The sequence below is a fragment of the Pristis pectinata genome, chromosome 7, assembly GCF_009764475.1.
Source record: "Pristis pectinata isolate sPriPec2 chromosome 7, sPriPec2.1.pri, whole genome shotgun sequence".
NCBI lineage: Eukaryota > Metazoa > Chordata > Chondrichthyes > Rhinopristiformes > Pristidae > Pristis > Pristis pectinata.
In genome coordinates, this window is record NC_067411.1 from 85,723,878 (window position 1) to 85,740,682 (window position 16,805).

The 16,805-nt window shown below is 41.1% G+C and overlaps 1 protein-coding gene across 1 annotated transcript in view; it reads right to left on the reverse strand.

Moving 5' to 3' along the window:
• commd10 (COMM domain containing 10) overlaps positions 1 to 16,805 on the reverse strand; it is a 64,307-nt gene that overhangs the window by 37,778 nt on the left and 9,724 nt on the right. The window contains 2 exon segments of the mRNA XM_052020465.1: positions 15,198 to 15,308; positions 16,521 to 16,676. Coding sequence (XP_051876425.1) covers positions 15,198 to 15,308; positions 16,521 to 16,676 — 267 coding nt within the window.

A 16,805-nucleotide genomic window follows, 5' to 3' on the forward strand; every position in this document is an offset into this window, starting at 1 on the left:
TACGAAGGACTTGCCTCCATCAGCTAAAAAGAAATATTTGTTAACACATCAAAGCTCCAAGAATCTGAAACCCAGGAGCAGATGTTTTATTTCTTATTGGTATGGTTCCACATAATCTGATACATGCATTGCCAAAATAAAAATACAGAAATTAATTGTGTAAAAAAAAGCCAATGAAAACAGAATGACAGCTTAACTGGGAGAAGAATACTCCCTACTGCAAAATGACTGAAGTAAAAGTCATTAAAAGATTTTTACAAGAAATTAAATGTAACAGAAGTAAACAAAAGATGTGCTGTAACCAGAGATCGCACTGGTAGTTAACAGAAGAATGTGTTTACACAAGGAAAGGAACTGAAAACATAAAACAGGCTTATCAAAGATGTGGGAACAGCTGGTCAAAGAAACTAAACACCAAAACCAATTGGACGTTACAGTAGAAAGAGTGGAATGGACACTTCAAACAAAATATGAAAGCCAGTTTATAGATTAAAATTATGGGCCTCAATTTGAATCAACTGCTCCCTCCAGAAGGCTGCCATAAAATGATACAGCTAAGAATTATACAGAACAACTGCTTAAAAGTGATACTGTGTAGAGGGAAATCAACAAATAAAGATTTTCATATCAATGTTACATCCTAAAATGCAGGATGTCTATAGACAGGCATTTTGTGAAAATCTTGGTTGCTGAATTCAATGCAGACGACCTTGTATTAACGTGGTCCTTGAAATTTCATTCATTTTCATGTAGTAAGAATGGATAACGGCACAATTTAAATCTACAGCAGCTGACTAAACTGCCTAGATAATCTGGTGGTGAAGGCATTTAAATATTTCCTACTTCAGAATTAATTTGGAGCTGAGGGCGAGTAAAACCTAGTCACATAAACAGATAAACCCTTGTGAGAGTCCACATTGGAGTAAGCCATTTTTATTACCTCATTTGCCCTTATTTTTCCTACCCGTGCTTATATATAGTTTCCCTGAACACGTTAATTGTTACTTTTGCTTTACTAATCAACCTCAGTTTTAGTAGCTTCCCATCGAACTCCAGCACAATAAAATATTGCAGATAGTTGAATCTGATTAATGTATGGATTCTGCCAAGTGATCGACAGTGATGTCCAGGGACTTGTGTTTTGCACTTTGCTGCTGAATTCCCTTGCATGCTCCCAGAAGGTATGCTTTACTGCCAAGGCCAAGAAAGTAGCTTTGCCAGATTATTTCTAGAATCAATGCATCTGTGGTCGTCTCTCTCAATTAGGTCCAATTCATGTCTGTGCAATCTTGTTTCTCATGAAAGTACAGCATTTAATGAATTACTAATACAATACCCATAGCATCTCCGATATACAAAAGAATCTTAGGCTGGAATCCAGTCCTTGAATAAGAATGAAATTCTGGAATATGGGTCAAGGACTATGCAAAGAACTATTAAAAGTTGTTGCTGAACACGTCTTTGATGTGATCTTGGCTGACTAAACAAAAAGATCTTTTCAACACACCTCAAATTTCGCCTTGGGAGCCTCCAACCTGATGGCCTCAACATCGATTTCTCTAACTTCCAGTAACCCCACCCCTTCTTTATCCCCCCCCTCCACTCCTTTGTCTTCCCTTATTCCTGTGCCTCCCTTCCTCACCTTGAATGACCTGCCCATCTCCTCTCCTCCTCCATCCTTTATTCCATAATCCACCGCCCTCTCCTATCAGATTCCTTCTTCAGCCCTTTGCCTCTTCTACCTATCACCTCTCAGCTTCTTACATCTTTCCCCCCTCCCACACCCACCTACCTTCCCCCTCTCACCTGGACTCACCTATCACCTGGACTCACCTATCCCCTGCCTGCGTGTGCTCCTCCCCCCTCCCCCCCCCCCCCCACCTTCTTACTCTGGCTTCTGCCCTCTTTCTTTCCAGTCCTGATGAAAGGTCTTGGCAGGAAAAAAAAATCGACTTTCTTTCCCTCCATGGATGCTACCTGACCTACTGAGTTCCTCCAGCACTTTTTGTGTATTGCTCCAGATTCCAGCATCTGCAGAATTTCTTGCATCTCAATGTTGATTTCATGAATGTTTTCTGAAAAGACTGTATTTAGCCCTATGTCTAATCTCGAAAAATATCTTTCTCATAAAAGGCAGTTACAGTAATTGCTGAGTGAAGCTCTTAGGGAGTAATTCTGGATGCGGTATGTCTAGCTATGAACTTTCGGATATGTACCACTCCTTCCAGTTGCAACATGTCATTCATATTGGAGGTCTGTGAACAGTGGTGTTTGGCAGGGATTAATGCTGGACCTCTCATTTGTATTATTCATAAATGATTTGGACAAAAATACAGGTGGGCTGATTAGTAAGTTTGCAGACAACACAAAAATTGGCAGAGTTGTGGATAGTGAGGAAGGTTGTCACAACTCTGCCAATAAGAATGACATCCATATATCAATGGTTTCCTAACCTTCTCTTGCCCATGGTTTCCATCATGTCCTGCTATGTGCAGGACCATGGCTCTCATCAATCCTGCCAGGTTCTTGGCAGTTCTGTTCATGGTTTTGTATTTTCACTACACTATTGGGTAAGAGACTCCATGATTTTTCAAGCAGCAATAAAGGAAAAGTGATACATTTCCAAATAAGTATATTTATACACCTGCCACTCGTCCTTCCAGATGATATACCTGCAATCATGTTTAAGATAGCGGAAGGTGTGAATTCTTAAGCAAGTGAATAGATACCAATTAAGCAGGCTGTTGGGTTCTGAACGCCACTGAACTTCAGATTTTCCTGGAGCTACTCTCATTCAGGCCATCATACTCCTATTTTGTGCCTTGCTGGTGGTATAATACTTAATCCTGCTGGTTTTATGCAGTATGTTCTTTCTCCCCAGTACTGTGTCTAAAGGAAGGGTTTGCCCATTTTCTTGAACCTCTCCTCCTGGCCAGGACTATGGACCAACTCCATTAATGCAGTTGACCCAACCCACAATGAAAGATTGAAATCAAAAAGCAAGGGGCATTTATAGATAACATGCAGACCTACAAGGTGTAGGCTTTAACGACATATGCAATGAACAAATAAAGAGATCTGGGGCATTAACAAGAAAATGTCTCCTGAAATTATTCGAAGCATCTGTGCAAGGATTCCTGAGGCAGGTAACAACTCTCCAGATCCAGAGAGTGTTTTGCTTTGGACATCTCTACAAACTTTATGGATGCCTCATTCTGAATTGTCTCTCACCTTTCTAGAAAAAACACTTCCTGAACAGGCTGACATCCAGCTAGGCAAGTCATGTCCATTTTTGAGATAAGCTTTGAGACCCTAATCAACCTAATAGTTTGTCACACTATCAATAATTGCAATGACCAAGTAATACAACCCTCTCCCGAATCCTCACACTGAGAAGAGATCCAGAAGCATACAAATTCAAAATGAGGGTGGGCGAGGGGTAGAACATACATGCACCCATGAAGAGAATTTTACACTCACCTTTTGTCACTGTACTGCTGACTACACTTTGGTATGGGAATATTTTGCCCATGCAAAAAAAAACAAATCAACCCAGTAGAGAATCATCACTGGCAGTCTTAAACCAATGGACATCAACATCCTGCATACCCAACTATAACATTGTAATAGCACCACTAGACAGTCAGAGAGCTGTGGCCAGCCAAGGAGAAATGAGACAACTCTAACAATACAGGTAGCCTATACTACCACCATGACACATAGGGGGACACGCAGCCAGTGCAACTTGACGGACCTTGACAGTGGGGTCCATGGTGGGCATTAAGGGCAATTGAGCAAACTCCTGTGAGAGCAGTGGAGAAAAATCGGTCACTTGGAAGGTGCTAAGCTGCCTCCATACCCAAATCAACCTATCAAATACCGACAAAGTGAAATGGGATACAAAAAACAGAAAATGCTGGAAAACCTCAGGAAGTCAGGCAGAGGATTTATGGAGGGAGAAATGGTCATTTGTTTGAGTCTGCAACCCTTTATCAGAACTGAGAAATGGGATGTTACTACAACAATAAGAACCGTGGTGGCAGCAAGGAGCAGTGAGCAAAAACTTTGTTCTGCCACTGCTTGAGGTTGGCTCAGGATCTTGCTGAGGCCCAACACAAGCTGTGCATTGACAATAGAAGATCTATAACTCTGGCAGATGGATAAGACAAGATGATTTAAAGCAACGTTCACTGGCTAAATTTCCCTCTGTGGAAGATGACACTTTGGTTTCACAATCCCTAACAAAAGTTAAGGAGCTGCATTAAGAGGATATATTAATTAAAACAAGTCTCCAATCAAAGAATAGAGATGATCACAGACAAAAATTGGATTCTGAGATATAGTGACAGAGTTGGTGTGCAAGATGCCATTTCCTGCAGCTGGAGAGTGCAGAGATAGGGACATATTCTCCAGATAATGGGTTACCATTTAAAAACATGGGTGTGTAGCGGTTGCTACCGCGGAATAAAACAAGACTCTACTCGGAGGATTGCCAAACAGAACTGGTTTATTTTCCCGCCTTGCGCGGGCCCTTTAAGGGAGAATGTTCCCGCCCAAAACAACCGGCAATGACGTAAGTCCTACGTCATCAGGACTTTCCCGCGCGCGGGTTCTCCCCGTCGCTCGGAAAGACGAGGCCCGCCGCCATCTTGGGCCTCGTCGCTCTGACGCCGCGCAACCCGACTGCCGAGCCGGTTCGCCCAACTAGGCGGTGAGTCGCCACAGGTGAGCAGAAATTCCTTTGCTCAGATGGTTATATTTCTTTGGAACTCCACACTGGGGGTTACGTATAAACAGAGTGCATTTAAGCCTGAGATTGATAGATTTTGGGAAACTATTGTAATCAAGGAAAATGGAGAATAGGTGAAGCGAAAAGGTGGAGGATCAGCCATTTATTGATTGGCAGAGCAGGCTTGTAGGGCCTACTTAGGCTTCCAATTCTTGAGTATATCTTTAGGTATTTGGCTTAACCAGCCCCGAGGTTGTTTCAATATTCCTTTTGAAACTTCTGCTGAGATCTCTAGATGTGGAAAAAAATCAAATGATAATATTTGTAGAGAAGAGTTGATCTATGGCTGAAATTGAGCTTCAGTGCAAGCACTCTCACCAGAAAGGAAATTTCATCCCTGAAACACGTGAAAGAGCCCCAAGTTGGGTATTTTCAGTCGCTGTGCAACATCACCGAGTTACCAGATAACTCCCACATTACCTTTTATTGGGAAACATGGTCATTCAGCATGTTTGCATTTTATAATCTTGAAAAACAATTTTTTTCTTGGGCACCAAGCATTTATTGGCAATTATGCACAAGAATCTCAAATGGATTCCTGTATTTTTCCGAATATTTAACGTTTTTGACAAATGGCAGTGGAGAGGCATTAGCTCATTGATCCACAGATAGATCAGCGTCAAGGAGTATACACTGCAAGATCATGATCTGCTTGGCACACTAAGCAAATCTGGAGAAGAATATATATCCATCAGGCAAGACGACATCGATCATGTGTTAAGATATCCCAGGATAAACTAGTCACAGATCTATGAAGCAAGAATTACAAGTCTGAAAAAACTGAGTATTTTTGTTGACAGGTTTGAAAACCAATATTACTGATGACTCACATTTAGTCAATGGGATATTTGATCCTGTTAAAAACCTATTCCATTCACTAGATGTGTAATATACCCCAACTCATTCACACATTTCCCTGCAGATCAAACATCAGAGATTAAAATAACTGCGACAACAGCTCAAATGTTGCTGTTGAGCACTTTGCCAAAAACAGAAGTGGTGCATGACAGGTGGCGCAATATGGCAAAAGTGACACATAATATGCATTAGAATCAAATTCTAATTCTGATCAATTGATAAACTGCAGAAATATGCAAGCTAAGAAATGCTTATATGCACAAATATTCTCTCTTGGGATCTCAAAACAATCTTTTACAAATGAGTTGCTTGCATTCTGCGGTACTCAAGCTGCATTAGAGTCATGGTGGCAAATAGCACGGGAAAAGGCCCTTCAGCCCATCGAGTTGGTGTTGACCATCAACCACACATTTACACTAATCCTACATGAATTCCATTTTTAAAAAATTTTTTAATCTTCTTTGGAAGTTCCTCAGTATCAAAGACGACTTGCTTCCACTCTGGTTGTGTGGGTCTGGGGACGACTGATGAAGCAAATGCAGACTCTTCCAGAGAAGGCAAGTGGTGTCTAATGCGACAGGTGGATCGGTAGTTTGCAAGGTGGTGCACCACAATTTAACGGAGGGTGTCTGCATGCTCCTAATGCATGGACTCAAGGTTCTCTGTGCTGTCTCTAATGCTCCTTCTCCACTATAAGCAATCATGGACCAAAGATTCCCAACAGTCAGTGCAGATGTTGCATTTTCGAAGGGGCAATTAGCACATCTTTGAACCTTTTCCCATCAGCCTGGTAATCTCTTATGTGATAGAGCTCAGTAAGCAGTGTGTGCTTTCAGAGTCTAATGTTGGGAACGTGAATGTAATTCAGGCCTCACTGCTGAGGATGTTGGCCTGGGAGAGAACATTGATATTGGTGGTTTACCTTCGAGTGAATTTGGAAGACTTTGCAGAGACTGGTAACTTTCCAGTCCCTTGAGGTGGCTGGCTTTAGGGTAATCCAAGTCAAATGCATGTTGAAGGGCAGGCATATATGCTGCCCAGTATATCTTGAGTTTTGTGCCAGGACAGAGGGCTTGACCTTCAAACACCCTATTTCTCAAACCATTAAAGACTGTACTGGCACGTTGAAGGTGATGGTGAATTTCATCATTTGCTGTGAGATGACTCCTGAGATATGGGAAAAGATCCATGCTTTCCAGAGTATTGCTATGAACACGTATTGCCAGAGGGTAGTGCTGTGCAGCTGAGGAAGGTCTGTAAGGGACCTCAGTCTTGCAGGAGTTAAATGCAAGGCCCAAACTCTCATAGGCTTCAGTGAATGAGCTGACAATGGTTTGGAGCTCAGTCTCCAAGTGTGCATAAACACAAGCATGATCTGCAAAGTGTAGCTTAACTAGTGAAGACAGGTTCTGGAACAGTCACTGTAAGCAGAACAGTTTTCCAATAATTCAAAAGATGAGCTCCACAACCCATAGGAAGTTGGAGACAGAAGAAACTGCAGTTTCTGTAATCTGGAGCAAAAAATATATCGCTGGAGGAACTCAGTCAGTCAGGCAACATCTGTGGAGACAGAGGGATGCAGGGTCTCGATCCAAAACATCAACCATCCCTCTGAAAGAGATTTAAAATGAGAGATTGGGGCACTGACAAAGTCTAGTTTCACACCAATCTTCATTAAGATTGGTTATGTTGTAGGGTCATTGCTTAGGATCACGGCTCGCCAGCCATATTGCAATGAGCATAAAGCAAACACGTTCCAATGAAGCCCGCTGAGCTTTGCCACCTAATGCCAAAAGCATCAAAAGGAACCTCTTTTGAAGCATAGTGCGCCAGTAATACCCCAGCCAAGTATCTTTATGCAAACTAATAATATACAACACCTGGAGTGTAAAATTAAGCTTTATGTATTTCTAATGCCACCTGCTGTAAACTAAAGGTAAATCAAGAAGAATATTAGCTCAGTGTGTATTACAAATGCTTAATGGATTTGCAAAAAAGTTCACCAAAGCAGTTCATTAATATAGACTGCTTGTATGAAGTTAACCCAGTTTATAATGTAGCACAGATTCCAAAGATGTGTTTCTGGTCAAATATCCAGCGAGAGTAGGAAGCACTGCTGTGTTTAGTTTTGGGTAATGAAGTGAAGCAAATGGAGCATTTTTAGTGGCAGGAAAACATTTGGAAACAGTGGTCACAATTTATTAACAGTAATGGAAAAGGACATGGAAAAACTTAATATGGAATTATTCAACTAGAGAAGCAATAAATGGAATCAAAGATTCGTAATGTGATCAAAGGGAAGACTTCAAAAGAGAGTTGATAGGGTATGTACCAGACACATTCCCACAGGAGAACAGCCAAAATGGGTAACTAGAGATATGTACTGGATTCTTTGGTAGCATTAACCACAAAATTACCTACTTTTGCTGAGATCATTCTGTGAAACCAACAGCACTTTTGCAGGCTGCACTGTTTGGATCCTTCCCTAATGGAATCAAGGAAAATTACTTGCACAAAGTAGTTCCACTATAAAATATTCTGAAACTCACATCCTGAGTCAGATGATGTCTAAGTGAATTTTAGTGCTGTAATAAGCTATAATTACTGCTTAGAAAAGGGTATGGCCCTAAAACCTAATTTTGTGTTTTGTAATTTCCTTATGAATATTTCAAAATTCAAGGGGTTTTAAAATTAAAGTCTAAGTTTATTTATGATAATTACATTCTACTTTAAGCTTCCAATCTTTACTCAGCACTGTAACGTGCTCAGCAGGTCATTGCAGGAGTAAATAAGGAGAGGACCTTGAAAGAAATAAGAGAAGTCAAGAAAATAGGGTTCTGATCAAAATAATTCCCTTTCTTATTCATTCCCTTTTTTTGGTAATAACTCATGTTGCCCAGAATCCCAAAGTCTTCCCCCTGCATTTGACTAGTTGGAGCATCTATGAAGCCAAGCCCATGCTCTAATTGTGAGCTGTTGCATTTTGGGAAGTCAAACCAGGGAAGGTCTTTTACAGTGAATGCAGGACCCTGGGGAGTGTTGTAGAACAGAGGGACCTTGGAGTACAAGTACATAGTTCCCTGAAAGTGTTGTCACAGGTAGACAGGGTAGTGATGGTGTTTGGTGTGCTGGCCTTCATCAGTTAGGGCATTGAATACAGGAGTTGAGACGTTATGTTGCAGCTGGTCGCACCTGAAGTACCATGTAGAGTTTTGGTTACGCTGTTATTGGAAAGACGTCATTAACTTGGAAAGAGTGCAACGAAGATTTACAAGAGTGTTGCTTGAACTTGATGGCCTGAGTTATAGGGAGAGGTTGGGCAAGCTAGGACTTTATTCCTTGGAGCATAGGACACTGAGGGGTGAGCTTATTGAGGTATATAAAATGAAGAGCAAATAGTTAAAGTGAATGTACATAGTCTTATTCCCAGGGAAAGGGAATCATAAACTAGAGGGCATAGGTTTAAAGGTGACAGGGGAAAGATTTAAAAGGGATCAGAGGAACAACTTCTTCATGCAGAGGATGATGCATATGTGGAATATTTCAGATCAGATATCTTTATTAGTCACATGTACATTGAAACACACAGTGAAATGCATCTTTTGCGTAGAGTGTTCTGGGGGGCAGCCCGCAAGTGTTGCCACGCTTCCGGTGCCAACATAGCATGCCCACAACTTCTTAACCCATACGTCTTTGGAATGTGGGAGGAAACCGGAGCACCCGGAGGAAACCCACGCAGACACGAGAAGAACGTACAAACTCCTTACAGACAGTGGCCGGAATTGAACCTGGGTCGCTGGCACTGTAAAGCATTACGATAACCGCTACACTACCGTGCAGGAACCTACCTCTATCTTTGCTAACAGTTGGGCAAAAGATAAATGATATAGTTGCATACAGGCACTGCACCTTGGTAAACTGTTAGGAACTTGATAACTTAAAATGAAGTCTCAGGAGAAAGACAGCCCTCCTATTCACAAAAGATAATGAGAGTAACCAGCTGTTTATCAAAGTATTATCATCACAAATATCTGGCAATTAAAAGATGCCCAGGTAAATACCCCTACAAGAAATATATGGGCACAGAAAGGTAATCAATGAAAAATACAAACACAATGAAGACAAATAGCCAAAATGATAACACAAATATGCTTCAAAAATCAAAGGACGATTAAAGATATTGAAATCATTAGATTTAAAGTTTCCTCTTTGTCGAAATGTTTAATCATAATAACCTTTGCAATAGATCTAGGTAGAATAATCAACAACAATTAAGACAGAAAGCAAGGTCCAAAGTGGGTAGGAGCTTAATCCTTCTGTCTCACACGGAATGCCAATGGACCACAACTAAGATCCATCTACCCAATGTTTCACAGGTATAGTGTTGTGGAACAATCATTGACTTTTGCATGAACAGATAAAACTATAAGATATTTGATCAAATCATTGAGATCAATGAGATCTCTAAATAAAATCTTACAACTTTCTGAATGAAAAGTACTCAATTTATAGAAGGGTATGTGCTTAGCAGGAATAAGTATTACATTTCCATAATTTAGAAACACAAAAATCATTTTAAAAATCTTTTCCTTGTATTCCACAGTTTGGCTTATTGAATGGCCTATGAAGTTGTGTAGAATGTAGAAATGTTAATTGGACAGGCCTCCATGTTTGTTCATACTCAGGTGATACAGACATGATCTTTCTCCATGTATGCTCAGGATACTGGACTGCTGCCTGATAGGTCCAGGAGTATCCCATCTTTGCTGATCTATTCAAACCTCCATGCAAATTTATAGGATATATAGTTAAGGGAGGTGGAGGAGCATTTACAGGACTGCTTTGAATCGGTGGACTGGACCATATTCAAGGGATTCGTCTTCGGATCCGAATGAATACGCCACAGCCGTCACCGACTTCATCAAGATCTGCGTGGATGAGTGTGTGCCATCGAGAACATACCGAGTTTTCCCAAACCAGAAGCCCTGGATGAACCAAGAGATTCGCAGCCTGCTGAGGGCTAGATCTGTGGCATTCAAAACCAGCAATCCAGAACCCTACAAGAAGTCCAGGTACAACCCACGGAAGGCCATCGCGAGAGCAAAAAGGCAATTCCATGCGAAGTTAGAGACCCAATCGAATGCACAAAGGCTGTGGCAGGGTTTGCACGCCATTACTTCCTATAAGGCGAAACCCAACAGCATAAATGGCAGTGATGCTTCATTCCCTGATGAACTCAATGCCTTCTATGCATGCTTTGAAGAGGAGAATAACACTACACCTGTTCAAATCCCCACAGCATCTGGCAACCCTGCGATCTCTGTCTCGGAAGGAGACATCAGAACATCCTTCAAGAGGGTGAACCCTCACAAAGCGTCAAGCCCCGACAGTATACCTGGCAGGGTACTGAAAATCTGTGCCAACCAACAAGGACATATTCAACCTGTCACTGCTGCAGTCGGAGGTTCCCACCTGCTTCAAAAGGGCGTCAATCATACTGGTGCCCAAGAAGAACCAAGGTGAGCTGCCTCAATGACTATCGCCTGGTAGTACACACATCTACTGTGATAAAGTGCTTTGAGAGGTTGGTCATGGCTAGAATTAATTCCTGCCTGATTAATTCAAGCCTGGACCCACTGCAATTTGCCTACCACAACAGGTCTACAGTGGACGCAATCTCACTGGCTCTCCACTCGGCTTTGGAGCACCTAGACAACAGCAAAACATACATCAGGCTGCTGTTTATCAATTACAGCTCGACGTTCAACACCATCATCCCCTCAGTATTAATCAACAAGCTTCAAAACCTGGGCCTCTGTACCTCCCTCTGCAACTAGATCCGCGACTTCCTTATCAGGAGACCACAGTCAGTGTCCTCCTCCTCGCTGACTATCAACACAGGCGCATCTCAAGGATGTGTGCTTAGTCCACCGCTCTACTCTCTCTACACTCATGACTGTGTACCTAAGCACAGCTCAAACGTCATCTATAAATTTGCTGATGACACCACTGTTGTTGGCAGAATCTTAGATGGTGATGAGTAAGCGTACAGGAGCAAGATAGATCGGCTGGTTCAGTGGTGTCACAACAACAATCTCGCACTCAATGTCAGCAAAACCAAGGAACTGATTGTGGACATCAGGAAGGGGAAGTAGGGAGAACACACACACCAGTCCTCATTGAGGGGTCAGCGGTGGAAAGGGCGAGTAGCTTCAAGTTCCTGGGCATCAACATCTCAGAGGATCCATCTTGGTCCCAACACACTGATGCAATCATGAAGAAGGCACACCAGCAGCTCTACTTCATTAGGAGTTTGAGGCGATTTGGCATGTCCCAAAGATTCTTGCAAATTTCTACAGATGTATGGTGGAGAGCATTCTGACTGGGTGCATCATGACCTGGTATTGAGACTCCAATGTGCAGGATCAAAAGAGGCTACAGAGGGTTGTAGACTCAGCCAGCTCCACCACAGGCACAACCCTCCCCACCATCGAAGACATCTTCAAGAGGCAGTGCCTCAAGAAGGTGGTATCCATCATTAAGGACCTAACCACCCAAGACATGCCCTCTTCACATTACTACCATCAGGGAGGACGTAAAGGAGACTGAAGCCCTACATTCAGTGCTTCAGGAACAGCTTCTTCCCCTCCACCATCAGATTCTGAATGGTCCATGAACCACTACCTCGCTATTTCTCTTTTGCACTTTTTGTAATTTTTGTAATTTTGTAATTTTCTCTTTGTAATTTTTAGTCTTTATTTCTTGCACTGTACTGCTGCCACAAAGCAACAAATTTCACAACACATGTCAGGGATAATAAATCTGATTCTGATCGTCTGCAAGATTGATTTTTATTGGTAGCACAGAGAGTTGCCATCTATATGTCAGTAAGTAGCATTCCGGGAGGCTTGAGTAACCTGTAGAAAAGTGTTGTGCTCCTCGGAGACACCATTATTTCCATCCTCTTCCTGTCACATGTGAAGAAGCAGTGTCATCGTTAGCATGTGCGCTCAACTTTCACTGTTGCAATGTTTGTGGGGTGTTAAGTAGATGACCACCATGCCGAACACCCTGGCTTGTGTTTTGTTAAAAGCTGCATTTAAAGACCAGTTATGGCACCTTAAACTTATTTTTCATCATTTTTTTTGACTTGTTTTTTTTAATAAACTTGCTGTGCAGATGGCTTTGGTTGTAGTACTCATGCATCCCATAGGTCACAGCCCTCACTAATGTATCCTTTGAAAGTATTCTGACTGGTTGCATCATGGTCTGGTACAGCAATTCGAATGCACAGGAACCCAAGAAGCTGCAGAGAGTAGTGGACACTGCCCAATACATCTCAAGCACATCTCTCTGACCATTGGTAGTAGCTACAGGAGGCACTGCCTCAAGAAGGCAATATTCATCATCAAAGATCCCCACCATCCGGGCCATGCCATCTTCTCGCAGCTCCCATTGGGCAAGAGATACAGAAGCCTGAAGTCTCACACTCCAGGTTCAAGGACAGCTACTTCCCTTCAACCATTTGGTTCTTGAACCAACTGGCAAAAAACCCTAATCACCTCAATTTACCTACACAATGACCACTTTGAACACTCTGCACTAAAATGGACTTTTTTTGTTCTAATTGTGTTCTTTCCTGTAAACATTGTGTATAATTTATGTTTATGTTTTTCTTGTGAACGCTGCTTATTACCTTACTATGCTACCACTGAAATTATGGCTTTAGTTTTAGATAGGTCTCACAACTTCTCAGGTCCTATTCAATGCTGCTGGGATCTCATTATGATTTTACTGACAATTTAGAACACTGGATTTACCTGTGCCCCCAGAGATGAATTTTCTTTATAAAAGGCCAGCAATTATTGTTCATCCCTAGATCCCATGTTAAATTTGCAATTGCTGTTGGACTCACTCTTGATGAATAATTAACAAAGTTGCCAAAGGCGGAAAGGTCACATTGAGTTTCCAATCCTACTATTACTATAGCACCCATCAGGTAGTAAATATCCCAAAAGTACTTTGCGAATGTTACTAAACTAAATATGGAACTGACCATAGGGGGAGGGGGAGGAATAATTTAATCAGAGAGGTTGGTTTAAAGAATTCCCAAATGTTGGAATAAGAAGAAGAGAGGGAATGAGGTTTGGCAAGGAGAGTGCAGTGCATAGGGCTATGGCAGCAATTAAACTTAGGGAAACAAAAGGACATTAATAGGAAGAGTAAAGGCACCTCAAGGACATTGGTCTGAAAGATGAAGTTTGTTAAAGACAAGAACATGGAAGATCCTAAAATAAAGACCAAGCAAAACTTAATGAGTCATGATCTCTTCCACACTACATTCTGAAGTTACAGACATATCTGACAAAAGGGCTAGGAAATTTTCAGGGGATTTGAGGAAGAATACTTTCACCCAGAGGATGGTTAAAATCTGAAATGCACTGCTTAAGGGGATGGTGGAGACAGGCACAATCATTTTTTGAAGTGCCATGGAAGGCCAAAGGTTGAGTCATCGCTGTCGTGGCTATCCCTCGAGGTCGAGGATGATGGCCTTCGTTCCGTTGATCTATTTATGGGCTCTCAAGTGGCTTACGAGTCCAATCTTGGCTCTGAAAGTTCTTCCGCATTCAGGACAGGTAACTCCAGATGGCAGATCGGGCTTTGGTTGTTGCTGCCTCTCTTCCCATTTTCTTCTCTTTTCTTCTAATTCTGCACATCTGTTGGCTTCGAAAGTTGCTGTTCCTTCTCGGATGATGGTTTGCCAGAGTTTCCTGTCCTTGGCATTGGTTTCACAATTGTTGATGTCGATGTTACATTTTTTTCATGTTGGCTTTTAAGACGTCTTTGAATCTCTTCTGTTGTCTGCCTCTTTTACGTTTGCCAACTTTAAGCTGGGAGTAGAAGATTTGTTTCAGCAGACGTTCATCTTTCATCCGAACAACATGACCGCTCCATCTTAGTTGGTTCTTGATAATGTAAGCTTCAATACTTGTAGTTTTTGCTTCATTTAGCACACTGACGTTGGTTCTTCTACGTTCCCAGCTGGGTTAGGGTTAGGGGAAATGAGATCAGTATAGGGGTATTTGATGGACAGTGTGGGCCAAAGGGCCTGTTTCCATGCTGTCAGACTCTATGATTTGCATTCTAATGTTCTACTAAAAGTATTGTCTACTGCTTTACACACCAAAAATGTTACTCTTTCCAGAAATTCATCAATTATTCCAGTGTACAATTTCAGACATCAGTCACAATTAAATAACCTGACAACAGCTGTTGCCTAAGCACATTGAAATAAAAGACCTCCTTCAGTAAGATATGGAAAAGTAGGCAATGTCACAGAAATTTAATTGAACAAATATTCTGCCAAGTCAAGCACAAGGGAAAGGAATAAAGGCACACACAAGAGAATATCCTCCCTGGCTTATATCAATTAAGCTCACAATAATTTAAATCTGAATGCATAATAAATTGTTGCAGCTGCTGAACAAGAAGTATGTCAAATTGTGGTACATGGCAGCTTTTCCCTTTATAATCTTTTGTTTTTATTTACCTCAGAGTCTTCACTGTTTATTCCAAGTTCAAGAATAGCATGAGGGGACTTCATTTTGGCTTGCGTTGACTGCCCCATTTCAAGGTTAAGACACCATCCAATTTTTTCAAGCTGCAAACAAGAATAAATTTAAAAAAGTAATGTAAAACAGATGTGACATATCTGAATGCATTATCACTATTTTCATTTCTGTATCCACCTCCTCCAAGATTAACCCAATTTCCTTGCGTCCATAATTTAAACTTACCACTTTTAACATTGCGGGAAATATACTAGCTATGTATGTAAATTTACTTTGAATAGTGGTTTGTTGCATCTAAATATTTGAGGCGATCAACAAGGTAAAGTTAGCCATGTTCTAACAAACACAACGAGTAAAATTGTTCAATTTAAGTTTATGGAAAAGAACAGTTGGGTGTGGTGTAGGACACACTCTCAATTTGTTCTCAATCATTGATGCCAAAGATGAATTCCTAATAAAATTTCCTATACTTGTATGCAGAAAAAGGTCCAGCATTAAAAATGACACACAATAATCATTTGGACTCACATGGATCTCTGTTCCAATAGACTAATTTAAACCTGTAACTTACACGTTTTAATGTCTGATGGCTTGAGACAACCAATGCTGAAATTGTAATTACAGAAAATAAATCAAATACATTTCAAAGCAAAGTACCATTGATACTGGAAATGTGAAATAAAAGTGGATAATGCTGAAAACATTCAGCATCTAGTGCCACATCCCTTTAATTCCTAGCTTTTCATACTTGGATTTCAATGCATTAAGAGAATACCCTTTTTCTTGTAGATAGAAAACTAGTTAAAGCAAAGGACTAAAAACATTTTTACAAATCAAGTCTGCTCCTGTTTTAGTATACCTTAAGGGAGAAGGGGAAGAGTATTCTCACCTGTAAGTCTGGACGTCATGATTTGACCCTCATTCTAGACATTACTCACACACTCCAACAAAACACAGATTGCTACTGCTTTCTTTCTCATGAGATGTTAAAAGGGGTCACATCTTTGTTTTTTAATGTCTCATATGGACACATGGGACCGTGTGAAAAACAGAAAGCAATTCTCCATGGGTCATGGTCTATTCGTTCTTAACACCTCTAACAAGTACAATTAAATTGATCACTCATTTCTTTATAAAATGTGGCACCCACTTCAGTTGTGATAAAACTGCAGCAAATAAACTTCAAGGTAATTGGCTGTGTGTTGAAGTGTTTTAGGATATTTTTGTAGCATATAATGATGTTTTATTTGAAGGAGAAGTCCTCATCTCTCTCAATTTTCACCATGTAGGCTTATTATTACCTTTCTTGGAGCAAATGTGTTTTGCCTCAATTTTTCAATGAAATCTTGGCCCATATTTGTCCAGGCCTGGGCAAAAGCCTCTGTCTTCTCCTGATTCAGGTGGATATTTTCCAATTGTTGCTGAAGAGCAGCAGGCTTCACGTTATAATAGGCTGCCTGGTGAGAAATTACACCAGCAAAGTGAAACAAACAAACATTTGAGAATCTTTCAAACAAATTAGATAAATACACATTTGCATGATTTGCAACTTTTCATTGTCACAAATTACCCTTTATTTGATCCCA